General features: G+C 39.5%; 1 protein-coding gene across 3 annotated transcripts in view; it reads left to right on the top strand.

Moving 5' to 3' along the window:
• NME5 (NME/NM23 family member 5) overlaps positions 1-1,982 on the top strand; it is a 17,971-nt gene extending 15,989 nt beyond the window's left edge. For 2 of the 3 annotated variants that reach the window (XM_039217930.1, XM_039217929.1), the window contains one exon: positions 1,774-1,982. In XM_039217930.1, coding sequence (XP_039073861.1) covers positions 1,774-1,854 — 81 coding nt within the window. In that variant the 3' untranslated portion in view covers positions 1,855-1,982. Of the gene's footprint in view, positions 1-175; positions 266-1,773 lie in introns of all 3 variants that reach the window. The other variant, XR_005525654.1, reaches the window with a different exon arrangement.
• The last annotated feature ends 19,574 nt before the right edge of the window (positions 1,983-21,556 follow it).

The raw sequence follows: 21,556 nt of genomic DNA, 5'->3' as shown, positions 1-21,556 counted from the left end.
GACTGAAACAGGCTCCAGGCTCCGAGCCGGCAGTCAGCACAGAGCCCGACGCGGGGCTCGAACCCACGAACCGCGAGATCATGACCTAAGCGAAAGTCGGACGCTCAACCGACTAAGCCACCCAGGCGCCCCAGGATATTTCTTTTTTTATTATATTTTATTTACTTGTTTTAAGGAATCTCTGCATCCAACGTAGGCTCAAACTCACGACCCCTGAGATCAGGAGTCATACACTCTACCAAGTAAGCCAGCTAGGTCCCCCTAGGTAAGTCTTCTTTCTTTTTTTAAATGTTTAATTATTTATTTTAAGAGAGAGAGCATGTACACATTCCCACAGGGGAGGGACAGAGAAAGAAGGATAGAGAGAATCCCAAGCAGAATCTGTGCTGGCAGCAGAGCATGACAGGGGTCGATCCCATGAACCATGAGATCATGACCTGAGACGAAATTAGTAAGAGTCCAATGTTCAACCAACTGAGCGACCCAGGCACCCCCAGGTTATTTGTTTAAAATTTTTTTTAATGTTTTATTTATTTCTGAGAGAGACAGCATGAGCAGGGGAGGGTCAGAGAGAGAGGGAGACACAGAATCCGAAACGAGCCAGGCTCTGAGCTAGCTGTCAGCACAGAGCCTGACGTGGGGCTCGAACCCACGAACTGCGAGATCATTACCTGAGCCGAAGTTGGATGCTCAACCGATTGAGCCACCCAGGCTCCCCTGTTTAATGATTTCTTTTCATTGTGACAGTAACATACATTTAGTAAGAAAACTGAAACTACTGAAAAATGTAAAGAAGAAAGAGATACCTATGGTTCCATTTACTAAACATGGTCTTTGAAGTCATCTTACCTACATTCAACTCTGACTAAATTCATTTATTAGTTGTAGTTTCTTTCTTGTGGATTTTTTGGGATTTTCTATATATATAGGATTATTTCCTCTGTAAAAGGAAATAGTTCACTTCTTTGTCAGTTTGGATCTCTACTTGATAGTCTTGCATAATATAAAACTTAGTGTTTTGGGGTGCCTGGGTGGCTTAGTCGGTTAAGCTTCTGACTTTCGCTTAGGTCATGATCTCGCGGTTCGTGGGTTCGAGCCCCGTGTCGGGCTCTGTGCTGACTGCCAGCTCAGAGCCTGGAGCCTATTTCAGAGTCTGTATCTCCCTCTTTCTCTGACCCTCTCCTGCTCACGCTGTCTCTCTCCCTCTCTCTCTCTCCTAGAAATAAATTAAAAAAAAAAAATTCGTGTTTCAATGTTTTAATAGTCATGTTCTCATTCTTTGAATGATTTTGCAAGCTAAGTTTTAAATTGATATAGTACCTGGGCACCTGAGTGGCTCAGTGGTTTAAGCATCTGGCTTTTGGTTTCAGCTCAGGTCATGAGTTCCAACCTCATACATGACTCTGTGCTGACAGTGCAGAGCCTGCTTAGGATTCTCTCTCACCCTCTCTCTCTGCCCCTTCCCCCACTCATGCACGTGCTCTCTCTCTCTCTCTCTCTCTCTCAAAATAAATAAACTTAGAAGAAGAGCATCCGACTCTTGATCTTCACTCAGGTCTTGATCTCATGGTTGTGAGTTGGAGCCCTGTGTTGGACTCTGCACTGGGCATGAAGCCTACTTAACAACAATAACAACAAATAAATTGCTATAGTACATATTTATACTATTTATAGTGTATTTTTATAGTATATATTTATACTATTCTTAGTATTTATTTATAGTATTTATAATTAAATGTTAATTAACTTAAGAGTTTTTTCTTTTTTCCATAGATTTGGCTAGCTGATTGGCTGCTGAAAAACAATCCCAACAAACCAAAGCTTTATCACAATCCACATGCAGAAGAACCTTAGTAAAATAAAGTTCCTCAAATAGCAAATCACTATCTTACTGTAAAAAATATGCTTCTACTTTAAAAGCAACAAACCTTCCTAAGGGTTTAAGTAACTGCATGCAAAATAAATTGTCTATAAAAATATAAGTTTTAAAAGAATGACTGTTCTGTGCATAAGATAACATTATCTAAGGTAAAATACAGGTTTCAGTTATGGTTTTTACTTTCTAACAAGAAAATTGATTTTATCTAGAAGTATTTGTAATGTTAATGAAACAGCTGTGCTTTGCAATTGCAGACTGGTACTCCGTTAAGAGAACAACAGTTAATTCATATAAGATGCATTAGAGGGAGGCCTAGGTGGCTCATTTAGTTAAGCAGCCAGCTCTTGATTTTGGCTTTGTTTGGCCTCGTGGTTTGTGAGTTCAAGCCCCACACTAGGCTCTACACTGCAGCGTGGAGCCTGCTCAGGATTCTCTCTCTTTGTACCCTCCCTCAAAAATTAATAAATAAACATTAAAAATGATGCATTAGTAATAAATGAAGATGAAAAGACTATCGTCTCCATGTATAACTAATTATGGTGTGTGCCAACAAGAGCCTGTCTTAAATTTCCATGCTACTTTACACTCCCACACTGTACCCAGCAAGGGTTGTGGCTGATGAAAATGCCACTAGGACAAGGCTAGCTAAAGATGCATTCGATAGTGTTATCACTATATGAAAGAAGATACAGTACTGTTTGTTTGTTTGTTTTAATTTTTAGAGAGAGCGCACAAGCCAGGGAGAGGGGCAGAGACAGAGAGGCAGGGAGAGAGAGACAAAGAGAATGTTAAGCAGGCTCCAAACTCAGCACAGAGGGCTGGATCCCATGACCCTGGGATCATGACCTGAGAAAATATCGAGTTGGATGCTTAACCAACTGAGCCACTCAGGCACCCTGAAACTGTACAGCTGAATTTTTTTTAAATGTTTGTTTATTTTTGAGAGAGAGAGAGGCAGAGCATGAGCAGGAGAGGGAGACACAGAATCTGAATGAGGCTCCAGGCTCTGAGCTGTCAGCAGGGCTTGAACTCACCAACTGTGAGATCATGACCAGAGCCAAAGTCAGAGCTTAATTGACTGAGCCACCCAGGTGCCCCAAAACTGGTCATGATCTCACAGTTCGTGAGTTCGAGCCCCGCATCAGGCTCTGTGCTGACAGCTAGCTCAGAGCCTGGAGCCTGCTTCAGATTCCATGTCTCCCTCTCTCTCTGACACTCCCCTGCTTACGCTGTCTCTCTCTCTCTCTCTCAGAAATAAATAAAACATTTTTAAAAATTTAAAAACAAGTCTCACACAGCCTTACATTTCAGGTTTTTTCTTCAAAAGGAGTGAGTTGTGTACAGGGAGCTCACGTACTTTATAGACGAGAAAAAAAGTAGAACCAGTTTATTTATAATCTTCATCTTCATGTTCTTCCTCATCCTCTCCATCTTTCTTCTCTTCTTTTTCTTGTTTTTAGCCTTGATGACTTTTTTATTTTGCTCCCTAGGCATATTTTCATATTTTGGTATTGCAGCAACTGCATTTATATAATTTACCTCAGGTTAGCAGCCTTCTTTTCCTAAGGCTGCTTGTCCTCTGCAGCAGTGTTACTCTACATCTCTCTCTCTCTTTCTTTGCAGCATCACTAATGCATAGGCCAGGATGTTCTCCTTGGATTTGGGGCCAATACTCAAAAACAAAAAGACTAAAAGTGGCCTCTTCAGTGCCTTGGAATCCTTAACTTCGTTTTGTTTCCTCTTTAGGAATAATGTTGGTTTTTATCTTTTTTATACCTACCTGTCTGCATTTGCCATATCTTCAAAGTTACCTTTCTTTGACATGATCTTTCACATCTCTGAGAGCTTTTTGTAAAACTGAGAAGGTGACTGAAGCTTCTGGTTGCTTCTTGTGTTCCTCCTGGCAAGCTTGCACAAAGAATGCATATGATGACATTTTGCTTCTCAGTCTCTTAAGATCTTTGCCCATGTTTAGTTATTTTTTTTCAGTGTGACACAGAGTCACACGTTGCGCATCTGGCTCTCACTTACCCTGGTTTTGTCTCTATGGAGCTCAGTCTACTACAATGGCTGTCAGTTTATGGTATGATTTTAACAATGATGTAACATTAAGTAATAGGGGACTGATAGAAAATGTTGCTGTATTATTATTTTTTTAAGTTGGAGAAGTAAGACATGGAGTTTATTTTTAAATTAAGATTTATATGGGGCTTGAACTCATGAATCTGAGATCAAGAGTCATATGCCCTGGATATGACTTCAGCTCAGGTCATAATCTCATGGTTCCTCAGTTCACATCCCATGTCAGGCTCTCTGCTGTCAGCACAGAGCCCATGTTGATTCACTGTCCACCTCTCTCTGTGCCTCTCTCCTACTCATGCGTGCACACTCTCTCTCTCCCTCAATTATAAAATAAATGTTTAAAAAAAAAGAGTCACATGCTGTACTGAATGACCATGCAGGCACCCCAAGAAAGAATTTTGGTTATGATATTTTCCTAAGCATTTATCCTATACGTAAATGCGTAATTAATACACATTTGAGACAGTTTCATTCAAAAAGCTTAAGTAAATCACTTTGTATAATTAAAATGGTCAGAACCAGATTATGATTTTATCCAATCAGTTGTATATAACTATTTCCTCAGCAAGTGCACTCCAAGGGCTATCAGAGAGTAGGGTAACAATTCATCTTGGTTTACCTAGGATTTTCCTGGTTGTATAACTGAAAGTTGTGCATCCTGGAGCTCTCTTAGCTCTGAGCAAAATGAAATGCTGGTCACTTTACCAAATAGTCCTTAGGTTAGTGTTTCCCAGTTATGTTTTTGTGGTAAGGTACCCATTTCAAAAGAAAATGTAAAATTCTCACTTCTTAAATTTTTTTTAAAGTTTATTTGTTTTAGTAATCTCTACACCCAACGTGGGGCTCAAATTCCTGATCCTGAGATCAAAAACTGCATGTTCTACTTACTGAGCCAGGCAGGCACCGAGCAGTTCTTAAATTTTAATTTACTCAAAAACAGTTTGTAAAGCGCTTTATTAACAGAATTTTGAACTGACCTAATCTCTTCAAAAAGTCAATGTCATAATAAAACAAAAATTGGAAATGTGGAGGAACTTCTACATTAAGAGACTAAAGAGACCTCTAAAACTAAAGCATCTTAACTAAAAGCAACTAAAAGCATCGTAACCAAATCTCATGAGCTCCTGACCTGATCCTGTGTTTTTGTTTTTTTAAAGTAGTGTGTCTGGGTAGCTCAGTTGGTTAAGCGTCCGACTTTGGCTCAGGTCATGATCTCATGGTTCATGAGTTTGAGACCTGCGTTGCTGTTGTCAATGCAGAGCCTGCTTCAGATTCTCTGTCCCCATCTCTCTCTGCCCCTCCCTCGCTTGTATTCTCTCTCTCTCTCTCAAAAATAAATCTTATATATATTATGTATACATATATATTATATATATACACACGCACACACACATACACGTAGGGGCATCTGGGTGGCTCCGTTGGTTAAGTGTCTGACACTTAATTTCATGTTAGCTCATGATCACATGGTTTGTGAGTTTGAGCTCCACATCATGCTCTGCACTGGCAGTGTGAAGCCTTCTTGGGATTTTCTTTCTCTCTCTCTGTCCCTCCCCACTTTGTGCTCTCTCTCTTTCAAAATAAATAATAAGTAAACTTAAAAATATTTATCTCTATACATAAGATCCTTGGGGGCTCCTAGATGACTTAGTCAACTAAGTATTTAGCTCTTGGTTTCAGCTCAGGACATGATCTCACAGTTCATGTCTTTGAGCCCCACTTTGGACTCTACTGTTGGTGCAGAGCCTGCTTGGATTCTCTCTCCTTCTCTCTCTGCCCCTCCCCTGCTTTTGCTCCCCCCCCCATAAGTAAATAAATAAACTTAAAAAAAATCTTGGAGCTCTTGGATGGTTCAATCATTAAGCTTCCCTCTTTAGCTCAGGTCATGATCTCATGATTTTTGAGTTCAAGCCCTGTGTCAGGCCCTGCACTGACAGCTCAGAGCCTGAAACCTGCTTTGGATTCTGTGTTTCCCTCTCTCTCTGCCTCTCCCCACTTGCACTCTTTCTCAAAAATAAATAAACATTAAAAAAATTTTAAAAAAATCTTTAGAGGACAATTAAGGAAATTTAGATATGGATTAAATATTAGGTGGTAGTAAGGAATACTTGCTAAACTTCATAGGGTCAAAAATGATCATATAATAAGAATGTAATTATTTTTAGATGATACATTCTGAAATATTTAGGATTAAGTTTTTGATGTTTGCAATTTATTTTCAAATGGTTTTTCAAGAAATCTTGATATATTTTTTAAAATATTTTTATTTATTTCTAGGAGAGAGAGAGACAGACAGCTTGAGCAGGGGAGGGTCAGAGAGAGAGGGAGATACAGACTCTGAAACAGGCTCCAGGCTCTGAGTTGGTTGTCAGCACAGAGACCGACACGGGGCTTGAACCCACGAACCGCAAGATCTTGACCTAAGCAAAAGTCAGATGCTTAACCGACAAAGCCACCCAGGCGCCCCCCCCTTTTTTTTAAATATTTTTTATACATTTTTGATAAAGCGAAGTTAGCAAAATAATTAACAATTATTCAGTCTAGGTGGTGAGCACCCTAAGTGTTCATTGTACTATTGTTTTAACTTTTCTGTACTTTATTCATAAATAGAGTTGGGGAAAAGAGGAGAAAAGATTTGACTGTCATCACCATAATCTAGTGGTAAATTTTTCACATCACTGATAATGAGACATTCCTATGTTATATACCTGTTTTTTTTACATTTTTTATTAAAAAATTTTTTTGACATTTATTTATTATTGAGAAACAGAGAGACAGAGCATGAGCATGGGAGGGTCAGAGAGAGGGGGAGACACAGAATATGAAGCAGGCTCCAGACTCTGAGCTGTCAGCACAGAGCCCGACACAGGGCTCAAACTTCTGAACCACAGGATCATGACCTGAGCCTGAGTCGGATGCTTAACCAACTGAGCCACATAGGTGCCCCAAAATGTTATATACCTTCTCGATACAAAATGAAATATGCTAGTCATCTATGATGTGTTCCAGGCAAATCTAAGTACCTTAAGATTATTTTAAAGATTTTATGTTTTAAGTAATCTTTACACCCTGCGTGGGTCTTGAACTTACAACCCCAAGATCAAGAGTTGAATGCTTTACCAGTCAGTCACCCCAGTAAGTACTTTAAAATTATCAAGTCTTTAGGCCAAACTTCCCATTTATGTTAAGAGATAAAAGGATCATCTAGAGGACACCATAAAAAAGCAACTAGCGGGTGGCTTAGTTGGTTAACGCTCCGATTTTGGCTCAGGTCATGATCTTGTGGTTTGTGGGTTCGAGCCATGTGTCAGGCTCTGCTGACAGCTCAGAGCCTGGAACCTGTTTTGGATTCTGTGTCTCCCTCTCTTTTTGCCCCTCCCTCGCATGCCTGGTTGCATGCTCCACATGCAACTCTCAGGGTTGTGAGTTCAAGTCCCACGTTAGGTATAGAGATTGCTTAAAAATAAAATGTTTTTAAAAATGTTAAAGAAGCACCTAGAAAAATTTAGAAGATGGGATGTTTTGCAAGACAGCTATCCCCATCTTCTTAACACATTGATGCCATGAAAAAAAGGATTACTTTAGATTAAAAGAGATTTAAGATACATAATCAGAATCAATTCTTGTTTCTAGATTGGACCCTGATTTAGACAGACAAGTTGCAAAGGACCTTTTTGAGACAACTGGGAAGGTTTTAATCCAGACTGAGTATTAGATGAGATGAAAATGTATTGAAAGGTAAAGATTGTTAACCCAAAAGAACATCTTATAAAGCAATATGCACAATGTGAACCTACTTTGATGAAAAAAAATACATATATGTATATATGTGTAGAATATGATGTGGAAGGATACCCACTTTATTAATATCTTCTTATATAATCGCTGGGAAGTGGGAAGATGCTTTTTTTTTTTAAAGTTTTTGCTTAGTTGTATTTTCAATACAACTCCAGTTGTATTTCTCCAGTGTTCATATTACTGCTTTTATAATTTTTTCTAAGGTTTAAAAAGAAACATATTAATAGATCTCAACATTAAAATGGTTGGCAACATTTCTTTATTAACAGACTCTCTATGGACAAGAGAGTCTGTCCATAGTTCTTAGTGCTGGCATGTTATCTGAATTTTTGGACATATTCCTCCTGAGACTGAAATGCCTGCTGTATTTCAAAACACCTTTAACATCAGTGTTGGGAAGATCGACCAAAACCTAAATAACAAAGATAAGTAAGAGCACATAGGAAAAACATGTGCCAGCTTCAGGAGGTCATTTCCACTACAAGAGATTCCTCTTGTGGAAAAAAGAGGCAGCATTGTTTATGGCAGAAAAATTGTACCCTGGAAGTCAGCTCCAGTCTCTTTTTTTTTTAATGGAGGGGTGGGGGAAAGTAAACAGACTAATTTGAGATGTATTTTGGAGGTGGGATAGACAAAAATATATGCACGTGGAAACATTTATAATTAGCCATAGGATTCTTTAATTTCAGGTAATTATTTCATGGGCCACACTGCAAAGGGCAGCATAGGGTGAATAGGAAAACAAGAAGATTGCCTTCCTGTTTACTTCCTAGGTCATCGGAGAGGGGAGTAGACCACCTTCTTACCAACCTTTTATGTAGTACTAGAGTACTGTGCCCACACATGTCATCGTTAAGTGCTGGTGATTTAATGCATCTCTCTCACACTGAATGATAGTGTGGTTTCCTTATTAATCAAGATAGATCACTTCATTCAGTTCCTTTCTCTAGGACTCCAAGAGACCACAGAAGAAAGCAAGGAAGTGTGCAATTCTGTTATGATTTGGAACTAAACAGTTCAGATGTTTCTTTACTTCTGTAGAAGTTTAGATACAGATGGCATCTTTTTGTACCTGTTAGCAGTCTTCTTATACTTAGCCAGGAAACATGGTATATTATGTCTAACCTGGGCATATCTACTCAGCTTCTCTTTGGGGGATTTTGAAGAGGAGAGTATTGCTTTAAGAAGAGAGCTCAGGGCAATAGTGTATCTGCCCTGGCAGAAGGTCACAGATTAGCTTAATTTGAAAGTGTCACAAATACTTTTGAGAAGTACTTTCCTAGCTCAGAAATACTACCACTGCTTTTATGTAGTTAACTGTTTATAAGAACTATTTACATTAAGTTTTGACTTAATTCAGAGATGGCCCAATTCTTCATTTGCTATTTCTCTGAATTCAGATGCTTTGCCTGGAAAGACAGAATGCTTTTCCTTAGTCTCCTCACTAACAACAGTACCTATCCTAACTTTATTCCTTTCATTTTAGATCCGTAATTGCTTTCCAGAAGGTAATTAAATCTGAGAAACTCTCAGACTTAGGAGAGCCTTTAACAGAATTTACTTCTAAAGGTAGAATACAGTGACTTCTGGCAATTTCAGATAGACAATGTGAGTTAGCTTTCTCCCACCCCACCAAAGCACATGACTAAAGGAAGAGATCTTTTTGGAGCAGTCGTGCAGGCTTTCCTATTAAATTAGACCATTGAGTCCATTGGACTAGAATGATTAAATAAAATTATATTGTCTATTCCTTTCCTGCTTCCAAGGTGACCCAAAAAGTTCTCTCCCATCCAAATAAAGTGTTGATGACATTGCTTTGATTGATACCTTTTGTTCCCAAACCAAATTGTTTTTTATAGCCTACCCCCTGCCAGCACTTTCCAAAGTGTCACTGCCATCAGCTCCAGAGGGAGCCCCTTCCTCAGGCTTCCTGGCCAGCATCTGCACTGTGATGGCCAGGAACACCGAATGCAGACAAATGGGCAGCTAATCTAACCAACGGCTCCATCACTAGAACCATAAAAAGCTTCCATTCCCCACACCCCCACTTGCCTCATCTGCATTTCTTAGCTGAAGTGGGTGGAATGCTCCTTGGAAGAATTATGGCTTCAATATAGTCTATCAAATCAGCCTCAATTTTTTTTCTACATTTTTTTCTTTCTTAAAATTCTGCTTATTGGGCCTAAAATTGTCAAATCACTACAGACCTTATAGATATTAAAAGGACAATAAGGGAATATGATGAATAACTTTATGCCAATAAATTTGACAAATCAGATGAAATAGACAAAGCCCTTAAAAGACACAGATTACCAACGTGTCAACCTGAACTACAATATCTAGATCCCTCTTTAAACTTTCTATTATTATTCTCTCAGTGTTCAGCTTTTTATTTTGAAGCAGCCATGCAGAACTTACTTAATTACCATTCTCAATTGTTCTACTAGGATCTGGTTACTTTTCAGCACAAGTTTTGTAATTGTGTGATAGAGAGCGTTAAGCTCTTTTATAAGAATAAGGATCTCGGGTTAATAAGTCTTATCTTAATCAAGATTAAGCAAATGTAAAACCCTGATCCTTCTAGACTGTCTTTATGTTGAGGCCAAAATGACAACCTCTCTGGACTTTATCTAGTGTTTCGGGTCCTTGCAATGTGAGAACATTTCAAGGAGTCTTTAACATATATATGTGGTTAGAGCCTCTTGCACCATAAAATGGTTAGACAAGGACCAATATAAAGCAATCAGTCTGCAATGAAGCTGAAGCCTTGGAAACAAGCACATCCTTTTCAGTGGTACTTGCTTTTATAATGTGTCATTTAGCAAATGGACTGTGAAGAATTAGTCATGCCAGACTTCTAGCCATCGGATGACTGGCTATAGACTAAATATCCCAGATGAAAATCTTACAGCTCTAAAGCTTCAGTATTTCCTTTCAAAGTTCAATTAAAATAAAATACTACATCTGATAGGACCCCCAAGTTCTAGTCTAGTTTAATTTGTTTGTACCTTTCAGAGATGCAAGTTCAGCACACAAATGGCAAACTTCCATGAGTTCCTTCATGCCTCTCAGAGTTGTAAGGAAATGAAATATTTGAAACCATTGTTATCTTTGTGCTGAGAAATATAATAGTTAAAAGTGTAATATTATTAAGGTATCATCTTATTGGTCAAATCACCTTGTTATATCCCCCTTTCTGTTGAGAATATGGTAGGTCCAAGCCTGACCCCACTATTGTGTGTAGAAAGCCAGACATTTTGTGTAGCTTCCCATAGGTCTGGGTGCCCCCACCTGCCCTCTTCTCTCAGCTCTTCAATAGTTACCTGACACTTGGGGCCTGGCTGTGGGCTCTCCTAAGCCACCGGGTTAGCCTTTTTCCTGGACTCCGAGACCTTTCATCTTGTTTTACTTTTCTTACTGTCACAGCTCCATGATTCTTAAAGTCTCTTCATTTTTTTCTTGCCCGCATCTTCATCATTTCCTTTTATCTTTATCAGTGAGTTCGGTATTCCTGACCTCAACATAAGCTGCTATAAATCTCAATAGAACCGAAAAAGATAAAGATTTTGAAGTTAGGAAGCATACCCCAGACTAAAGTACTTACAAACAGTATGCTATCATACTTTCTTACTGTTCTAGTTGGCCTGGGGACTCAAGTTGAATAGACATTTCCCCTGATGAAAATATGTTTCCTGGTTCTGCTGGGTAAGTAGGTTTGACATTCATTCTATTTTATGACAATCATCATGTATTATTGAGTATCTCAGGTATATCTAATACGGTAAAAAAATTTATTTGTTGGTCTGGTATTCAAGGCTCCCACAGACTAGCCAGTGTTTATCTTTCCAACTTTATCACACCAGAACCTGCCCTTATGAACACTGCTCTAGCTAGAGTGGTCTAGTGGCTCACCTAGCTCATTCCTAATTCTGTACATTTGCTGAAGCCAATCTTTTCATTTACTCCTGCTCCCCCACATCACAAATACTGGATGACCCTCCTACTCTTTTATGGTTATCGGATTCCTAATCTAGGAGGCAATTTCCTAGAATTTTGCTCTAAAATGTGCTTGCTTCTTGTGCCTGTGAAATACTCATGCTTAATTTCTGACTTCTCTGGCACTTAATAATATACTCCTCTGACATAATGTAGTGGATAATATTGTCAAATGGTTTCACATTTGGCTTTTGGAAATAGTAAAGCACTTTTGTATTGTAACTCCATGACTTCCTAGTTCTGTAACAATGGGAGGATTTGCATAATATCTGAGACTGTTGCCTCATCTGTAAACAGGATAATGATAGTATCGACCTGACAGGTTGCTGTAAGAATTGAATGTGATATGTAAAAGCACCCAGCAATACCTTGGAGGCACAGAGTAAGCACTTAGTCAACATTAGCTATCATTATTTGCCTCGTGTCTTTTATTATTGTTTCTAATTATCAATTTTTTTCTTAAGTAAACCCTACCCCCATCGTTAGGCTTGAACTCATGGCCCCAAGATCAAGAGTCACATGCTCCACTAGACTGAGCCAGGTGCCCCTATCTCCTGTATTTTTAACTCATTTATGTATGGATAATGTTCCACCATTAATGAAAGAACTCTTATTACCTGTTACATGCCACACGCTATGCTAAGCACTTTTGTTATTTAATTCTCACAACAATCTTGAGGTTAAAATGATGGATCTCAGGGTGCCTGGGTAGCTCAGTACCTTAAGCATCTGACTCTTGGTTTCAACTCAAGTTTGTGAGTTTGAGCCCCACATCAGACTCCATGCTGGCAGTGCGGGGGCCTGCTTGGGATTCTCTCTAACTCTTTCTCTGCTCCTCCCCCCTCAAATAAATAAACTTAAAATTTTTTCTTTAAATAATTGGGTCTTTAGGGCGCCTGGGTGGCTCAGTTGGTTAAGTGTCTGACTTTGGCTCAGGTCCTGATCTCACATTTCGTGGGTTTGAGCCCTGCGTTGTGCTCTATGCTGACAGCTCAGAGTCTGGCACCTGTTTCAGATTCTGTTTCCCTCTTTCTCTGCCCCTCCCCCGCTCATGCTCTGTCTTTCTCTGTCTCAAAAATAAATAAAAAACAAACAAAAATAATTGGGTCTAGAGGCCATATCTAGGAATTATTAGAGCTACAGTTTTTAACATAATTATATTTGGCTCAAAAGTTGTTCCATGACTTCATGTTTTTTCACAGACTTAGAAAACCTTGTTTTTCTCATAGGGCCTGCTGAGTGTTGTGTACAGACTAAGTGCATTCATTTAATGGACTTATTTTGTGTAAATCAGTGGAGTGGAACTTGGAGCTTTACTGCATTTATGCTGTTGCTTTTTGGGGTGACAATCACAGGTTATTTTTTTCCCTTTATCACTCTTAAAATGCCTCCAAATCCGTTTTCATTTTCCATATTACTAAAAGCATTCATGCCTTTATTTACACTTAACCACTACTTGTTATTGCTAAGCTTTGCCAGTGAATGTTAAACTACCTAATACAACCCCTTGGCTTATAGTGGAAGCAAATTAGGCTCCGGGTAGCTAACAAACGTGCCCAGGGTCACACATCAAGCTAATGTCTGATGGGCCAAGTTTCTGGATCACATCCACAGTACTACTTATTATGCAAGGAGCCCCTTGAGGAGAGGCACTTGAAAAGACTGTTATCATAAGCTGTTCACAGCCTCCACCTGCAGTCTTTTTTGTGGCATTAACTTAATAGTAAATCTTTTAAAAAATATACAGATAAGCTTCCTTCAGCATAAAATTCAAATGACTGAAATCTAATTATAAGACCATATGTACTTGAAGAACATCTCACTATTGCTGTTTTACAAGCTATAAGTTTTTAGAAACAAAAAATAGTTCTAATTTATTCTGTATGGGAATTGGCATGGGACATCATATGAAGCCAGACTGTCAGGATAGAGAAACTTAGGGGCTCAGAACAGAATTTTAGAATTCCAAAAAAGTTTTTCTGCATATGTAATTCATTTGAATCCAATCCCCCCCTTTTTTTTTTTAAATGTTTTTAAATTTATTTCTGAGAGAGAAAGAGAGAGACAGCATGAGCAGGGGAGGGTCAGAGAGAGAGAGGGTGATACAGAATCTGAAACGGGCTCCAGGCTCTGAGCTGGCTGTCAGCACAGAGCCCGACACAGGGCTTGAACCCACGAACCCTGAAATCATGACCTGAGCCGAAGTCGGACGCCCAACCAACTGAGCCACCCAGGCACCACCCCCTTTCTTTTTATAGTAAAGATTTTGAAGCTCAGGGAGTGATTTGCATGGCATTATAGTAAATCTGTGGCAAAACTAGCAGCACTTTTCCAATAATGCCCAATTGCATTCCTTGATTACTTGAAAATTAAAATTAACTTGTATTGATGTAACAAAAATAGCAGGAATAAATGCTTTTGGAAAAATATAACCTTTAGGGTACTGAAATCAAGCATTGCTTTAATCTCCCTTGGAACATGAACTGCCATATTATTCAGGCAACTTGACTGATGTACAAATTTTCCTGGCTTTTCAACAATCCTTATGTGTTGCTGGCAGAATTATTTTTTTCACCAGAAACATCAGAATTCAGAAAGAGAGAAGGGAATTATATCAGCTTAAATGGGAACTTTGAAAATCTCCAGATTGTGAGCTATTCCAAAGTGGCCTCAGTTTTTAACAACTTCTGAGCACGGAGAGGAATCAGGGTGGGTTTGGGTCATCCTCTAGGATAATCAGTTCTTTTCTAGTATTTTAGCCATAGAAGCAACAATAATATCTGGCTGTTCAATATAGCTTTAGCAGTATTTTTATCCTCAGTGTTTTCTTTAGGTTGTGGGTTGTGGGCTTTAATTCTATTAGAGCCCAGGATTCAAGAGAAATTTTGTACTGTCAAATTTTTGAGACAGTTTCATTCTTCCCAGTTTGTGCTCATATAGATTCATGTCACACTTTTTTCTTTAGTGCCCTACTACCCAGCCTGGGTCTAAAATCAGACTGAGAAGGAGGATTATATGACACAGTGGGGAACAGCATCCATACCCTCAGCCCAGCCCTGTCCTTCAAACTCTGGAGATTATTCAGAGTCAACCCCAGGACACTGAGGAGTGTGGGAAGCTATTGGAGGGGTGAGGAGTGGGAGGATGCCAAGGACCTGAAAGATCTTATGAAGTTTCCTACCAAGCTGGCCTGGGATTAACCCATCATTTCCCAGCCAGAGCTATCCCAGCTGTCTTGCTTTCCCGGGGCCTCTCATGTTAATCTATGGAATTGACCAACTGAGTTTGACCGTGACTGGCTTTGTTTTGCAAAACAAAATTGGTAAGGCAGGCCTCATGCTGACTGACTGAATGGTGTCATCAACTCAATTCAAGGGGTGCCACAAAAGCAAGGAAATGAAACTTCAATTTCCTCCTCATGTTAAATGATAGCTTATCATACTGATTATGACCCTTATGCAGCTCAGAGCAAAGTATTTTATTGCTTTTTTTTTTGTGAACAGCAATAAACCACTCTCATCTTCCACATTTTCCTCTAACTCCCACCCCCACACCTGATTAAGGCTCATTGGAAAAGACTGTTCTTTTTTGTCAATGGTCTGAGAACCAAAGCCTTTTTTTCACCCCCACCCACCTGTCAAGATTTTACCTTTGTACTAGGAGGCACACGATTTGCTTTAAAACAATCAAACAACCAAAGAGAGGTAGGGAAAAAACCCTTCTGGCTTCAGAGCACTCTTGTAATATCAGGTCTTCTCACTACTTGAATGAGTTTTGCTTCTGTTTTGGACCAAGCAGACATTGCTTGCTGTCTTCCCTGTGTTCACACTGCCCCTGTATATATACTTCCACTGGAATGCTTATCATATAACACTTTTATATGGGCACAATTGTCCTTTCCTTCTGGATTGGAAAGGGTTTTGTCTCTTCATCTTCGTGTCCCTGACCCATAGAAGGCATTCATTGAATGAACAGATTGATAGAGGCCACCCACAAAGTTCAGCTCATCTGTTTCCCTATCTGCCAACAAGTCTGTACTTGTCTGTTCCCAGATTCCAAAAGAGGTCCAGTTGCTCAGCTTCCTCATTGGCACTTGTGGACATCAGTGGGAGAGATGTGGTATTTCTTTGGACTTGAACCTGTACCCTCTTCCCTTCACCTCTTCCTCTTAGAAGTCTCATTTACTCCTATGGCTTCAAAAACTATCTGTATATGCATGACTCCTAAATTTCTTCTCAAATCTCTAATTAATTTAGTCAGCTTTCCCAGATTTAATAGCCAGTTGCCTGCCTGATATCTCCACTTGAATGTCTCAGAAAATTTTCAAAGTTTGCATGCTTAAAATGGAGCTCTTTGGAATTTATTTTTATTTTTTTATGTACGATCTATGTCCAATATGGGGCTTGAACTCATGACTCTAAGATCAAGAGTCCCATGCTCTACTCACTGAGTTTAAAAGGAACTCTGGGTTCTTAGCTGGCTCATTCAGTACAGCATGTGACTCTTGATCTCAGGGTTTTGAGTTCAAGCCCCACATTGGTCATGGAGCCTACATAAAATAAGGCAAAATAAAACTCTTGGTTCCTGTCTTCCCATTAGCCCTAATGTCATCCAGTCTCATTTTGCCGATGTCCATAAGTGACATCATTTGCTATTCACTCACTAAAGCTAGAAAACCAGAAGTTTTCCTAGATCCTTCCTCTTTTCTTACCCACCACATCCAGTACATCAGCAAATCTTATTGGTTCTACCTCATTTGTACACACTTCTCATCTTCCCTGTTCTCTCTAGTCACACTGGCCCTACCTTAGTCTAAGCCACCACTGGCTCTTGCCTGGTCTAATATAATTGCCCTTTTGTCTTCAGGATTTCATGTTTGTCTCTCTCTAGTCCATTTTCCATATAGGAGCCAGTATGAGTTTTCTTACAAAGTAAATAGGATCCTATCATCAACCCACTTAAAATCTTTTAGTGATTTCCCATTCCTTTGAAGCGAAATCGGACTTTTTATAGTGACCCACTGGATCTTGGATGATCTGACCTCTGCCTGCTTCTCTAAGTTCACCTCATGCCACCACATACATGCTATGCTCTAGTCATATCAAGCTTTGATCAGCTCCTAGAATTTTTCAAGCTCTTTTCTGCTTTGGACTTTATTGCTTTCTTTTCTTTCTTTCTTTTTTTTTTTTTTTTACATTTATTTATTTATTAGTTTGAGAGAGAGAGAGTGAGGTGGGGAAGGGCAGAGAGAGAAAGGGAAAGAAAGAGAATCCCCAGCAGTCTACAAACTGTCAGCCTGGAGCCTGATGCAGGGCTTAATTCCACAATCATGACCTGAGCCAAGTTTGGACACTTAACCAGCTGAGCCACGCAGGCACCTTTCCCCTTTATTATTTTGCATTTTAGAGAGAGTAAGAATGTTAAACAGACAGTGTGAAGCCTAGTGCAGGACTTGATCCCATGACCCTGGGACCTGAGTGAAAATCAAGAGTCAGAATCTCAACCAACTGAGCTACCTAGGAGGCCCAGGGCTTTATTACTTATAACACTTCTTTCCAGAATATGGTTTCTTGAAATTCTTATAATTGGATCCTGTTCATTTTTTGGGTATCAGACTAAATGTCAACTCAAAGAGAGCCTTCTCTGATCCCTTTTTCTAAAGATGTTGCTGCCTTATAACAACCATATTTTTTTCTTTTTTTAATTTCTTTTTTTAATTTACATCCAAGTTAGTTAGCATATAGTGCAACAGTGATTTCAGGAGTAGATTCTTTAATGTTCCTTACCCATTTAGCCCATCCCCCCTCCCACAACCCCTCCAGTAACCCTCTGTTTGTTCTCCATATTTAAAAGTCTCTTATGTTTTCTCCCCCTCCCTGTTTTTATATTCTTTTTGCTTCCCATCCCTTACGTTCATCTTCCCTTATGTCTTAAAGTCCTCATGAGTGAAGTCATATGGTATTTGTCTTTCTCTGACTAATTTCACTTAGCATAACACCTCTAGTTCCATCCACATAGTTGCAAATGACAAGATGTCATTCTTTTTGATTGCCAAGTAATACTCCATTGTATATATATACCACATCTTCTTTATCCAGTCATCTGTTGATGGACATTTGGGCTCTTTCCATACTTTGGCTATTGTCAATAGTGCTGCTATAAACATTGGAGGGCATGTGTCCCTTTGAAACAGCACACCTGTATCCCTTGGACAAATACCTAGTAGTACAATTGCTGGGTCATAGGGTAGTTCTATTTTTTAAGTTTTTGAGGAACCTCCATACTGTTTTCCAGAATGGCTGCACCAGTTTGCATTCCCACCAGCAGTGCAAAAGAGATCCTCTTTCTCTGCATCCTTGCTAATATCTGTTGTTGCATGAGTTGTTAATGTTAGCTATTCTGACAGGTATGAGGTGGTCATAATTATTTCTATCATGACAATGATCTCAATGTGCAATAATTTATTTTTTTATTAGCTCATTGTATGTGTTCTCTATTAAAATGCCAGTTCCATGAGGGCAGAAACCTGTCAATGTCATGAACTTCTGTATCACTTGCCTTTGTGCTATGCCCATAAAAAGTAGGTGCTCAGTAAATATTTATTAAATGAATGAAAGAAAGAAATAGCTTATAAATAGGAGCATCATATAACTGTCATCAAGCCAGGAAACTTCTCAGTGTGAAAGGAAACACAATTACAATTATACTTGGGACCAATAGGCATAAACCATAAAGTAATAAGAAAGGGTGCTGAGTTTCCGGAAATAAAAGAAGTCCAAGGTGACTCTGACTTTGTGTCCTACAACAATTTTTTTCAAGTTTATTTATTTATTTGTATTGTAGTAATCTCTACCCCCAATGTGGGGCTCAAAACTATGACCCTGAGATCAAGAGTTTCATGCTTTTCCAACTGAACCAGCCAGGCACCCCGTGCCCTACACTATTTTTATTCAGGTAAAGCCAAGTTAAAGTGAATACTACAGAAAGGGATGTGCAGTAAAGAGTAGTATAGAAGGGGAATGGCTGACCTTTTCCTTATTCTTGGGCTTAAGTGGTTAAGAGTGTGTTTGGTAACCTCATATGTTCTTCTTTTCTTTTTTTTCTTTAATGTTTATTTTTTTTTATTTTGAGAGAAAGAGAGAGAGAGAGAGTGTATGTGTGAGCAGGGGAGAGACAGAGAGAAGAGAGAGAATCCCAAGCAGGCTCTGCACTGTCAGTGCCAAGCCCAGTGTAGGACTTGATCCCATGAACCGTGAGATCATGACCTGACTCAAAATCAGTAGTCAGATGCTTAACCAGTTGTGCCACCCAGGCACCCCTCTTTTCATCTGGTTATTTGAAAGAACTTTTTAAAAAAAATTTCACATAACACACCCAAGTCCTCCCCTACCAGTTACCTATCTGAGTTACTACCTGGCTAGTTGGTCCTGAGAATAGTATGGATCTCCTTCAAAGCATAAGGCCTAAGGTTTGCTTGAACTTGGAATTATGAGACATGAGTTCTGTCTTCATCTTGACTTTTACCTATAGCCAAATAACCTTAAACAAATTACTTTCCTCTTCTGCAAGGTGAAAGTGTTCTAGGAGATGACTTAAGTTTCCTCTTGCTGAGGTTCCATGAACTGTTTAATGTCAGGAGAGCAGTAATCACCCACCACATGCAGAGGGGTGTGAGAGTCTTGCAGAGGCACTGAGAGGTAACGTGGTCCTACCTCCAAGATTTGTCAGCCCTCTTGTTGAGACATAGAAAAATACATAATGCCTAGATATCATAGGCAGAGATATTCAGATTCTGTCAAATAATCGGCAAGCAATTTCAAGGAGCAGCTAATAAACCTTAAGAACAGAGTGGAGTTGGAGAGTAAATAGGAGGGGCAAAATAGTTCAGGGAGATGTTCTCCACTGGGACACAGAAATTGCATGGGAATGCTGTATGTGAGGAACGGTCATGACTTGGTCTAGGTGGAGTTGAGGAAGCAAAGGATAAAACTGGAAAGGCAAGTTAAGAGCAATTGACCTGTGGGAAGGGCAGTGGGCTAGAAGAAGAAGGGAGTAAAGCTGATTATTCACTTTTTGATCTATTCACTTCTAAATTGTTTTAATTTTTTCATCAAAAATATATTTTTTATGAGAATGTGTTGGGGCACCTGGGTGACTCACTTGGTTAGATATCTGGCTTCAGCTCAGGTCAGGATCTTACGGTTTGTGGGTTTGAGCCCCATGTCGGGCTCTGTGCTGATAGCTAGCTCAGAGCCTGGAGCCTGTCTTCGGATTCTGTGTCTCCCTCTCTTTCTGTCCCTCTCCTGCTCATGCTGTGTCTCTCTCTCTCAAAAATAAATAAAACATAAAAAAAAAAGTTTAAAAAGAGAATGTGTTTATAGAAAAAACATTTTAATGTTTACCTGTGGGATGTTTAAATGTTTAAATGTGGGATATTGTGTAGTTTAGGACACTTGAAATGTAGGCCAAAGAAATGGTATTTTGTTCTTTAGGATGTTGAATGTTTCTTTTTTTTTAAAAGGTTTTTAAGTTTTATTTCAAGTACAATCTATCCCCAACCATGGGACTTGAACTCCCAACCCCAAAATCAAGAGTTGCATGCTCTACCAACTGAGCTAGCTTGGTGCCCTTGTTTGTTTTGTTTTTTAATCAAATGATGATAAATTGAATGTGGTTTATTAGTAAGATAAATATGGTAACAGTGAGTTAAATGGAGAGTCGAGAAGTAAAGTATAAATTATTGAGTTCAAAATTTAGTGCAAAATTCAGGTAAAAGAGACAATAGTCTTAGTCCACTGAAGGCAAAGGCAATGAAAAGAGGATAGATTTGGAGGGGAAACCAAAAGAAGATGATTAAATATACCCTCCAAGGGTGAGGGTAGAGAAGGAAGTGTGTCCTGATTGTTAGTTTCATGTTTTTGCCCCTGCACCACTGCAAGCCCCTAACTATGAAGAACTTTGCTGCTTGAGGTCCCAGCTGATGGAGGTGGGAATTGAGGCTACTTCACTGAAATGAAGGGGGTTAGAAATGAAGTTGGGCCATGGAAGAATGCAAGTAGGGCCTAATGGGGCAATGTGCTGTGTTGGCAGAGAATAGGTAGATTCTTCAGATACTGAGGGCAAAGAGGTTGTGGCAGTTGAGGCTTGAGAAGGATATATATGACTTGCATCCCGCTTAACTCTTCATAGAAGCCTAAATTAGGTGTATTTGAAGACAGTCTAGGAAAAACTATAAGAGAGAACTAGTGAGAAACTGTAGTAATTAGATTTATTTAGCTTGGAGAAAAAGAGAGTTTGAAGAAGGCCTGAATTCATAATAAGAGGTCCTAGAAGATTTGCTGGACTTAAAATAAAGCAGCACTGATTCAGGTTAGACATGCAGCAACTGATAAGCAGTTGATCACAGGTGGGGAAGGACTGGCTTCCCTCCCACTTCATGGTCTTTCAGAACAGGGTGTACAGTGTGCTTTCCTCCTTAGACATTTGGTTAGGAGCTCTTTTGTTAAGGAGCACATGACTGAATCAAGTGATCTTATATACACTGCAGGAAGCTCCTGGTGAAGAAATGATAAGGGACTTCAGTACCTCTGAGTCCCACTATATGTCTGCACAGTTATCTGAGAATTGGAAAGGAATGGAGGAATGAATTTGGGGTCCTGGTGCACCAGCAGGCCTTTTCCCTTACCCACATCCTCCTTTCCCCTACCCATAGTCTCCCTACTCCTTTACTGGCCTAATGTGGTCTGAGGCTTCCTGAAGCCTTCGCCTAATTTCCCCAGTATTTCCACTGGTCACCAAACA

This window comes from Hyaena hyaena, unplaced genomic scaffold, assembly GCF_003009895.1.
Source record: "Hyaena hyaena isolate Hyena2069 unplaced genomic scaffold, ASM300989v1 scaffold_723, whole genome shotgun sequence".
NCBI lineage: Eukaryota > Metazoa > Chordata > Mammalia > Carnivora > Hyaenidae > Hyaena > Hyaena hyaena.
Note: the sequence above shows the minus strand (reverse complement) of the source record. Positions and strands in the feature narration are given on the sequence as shown.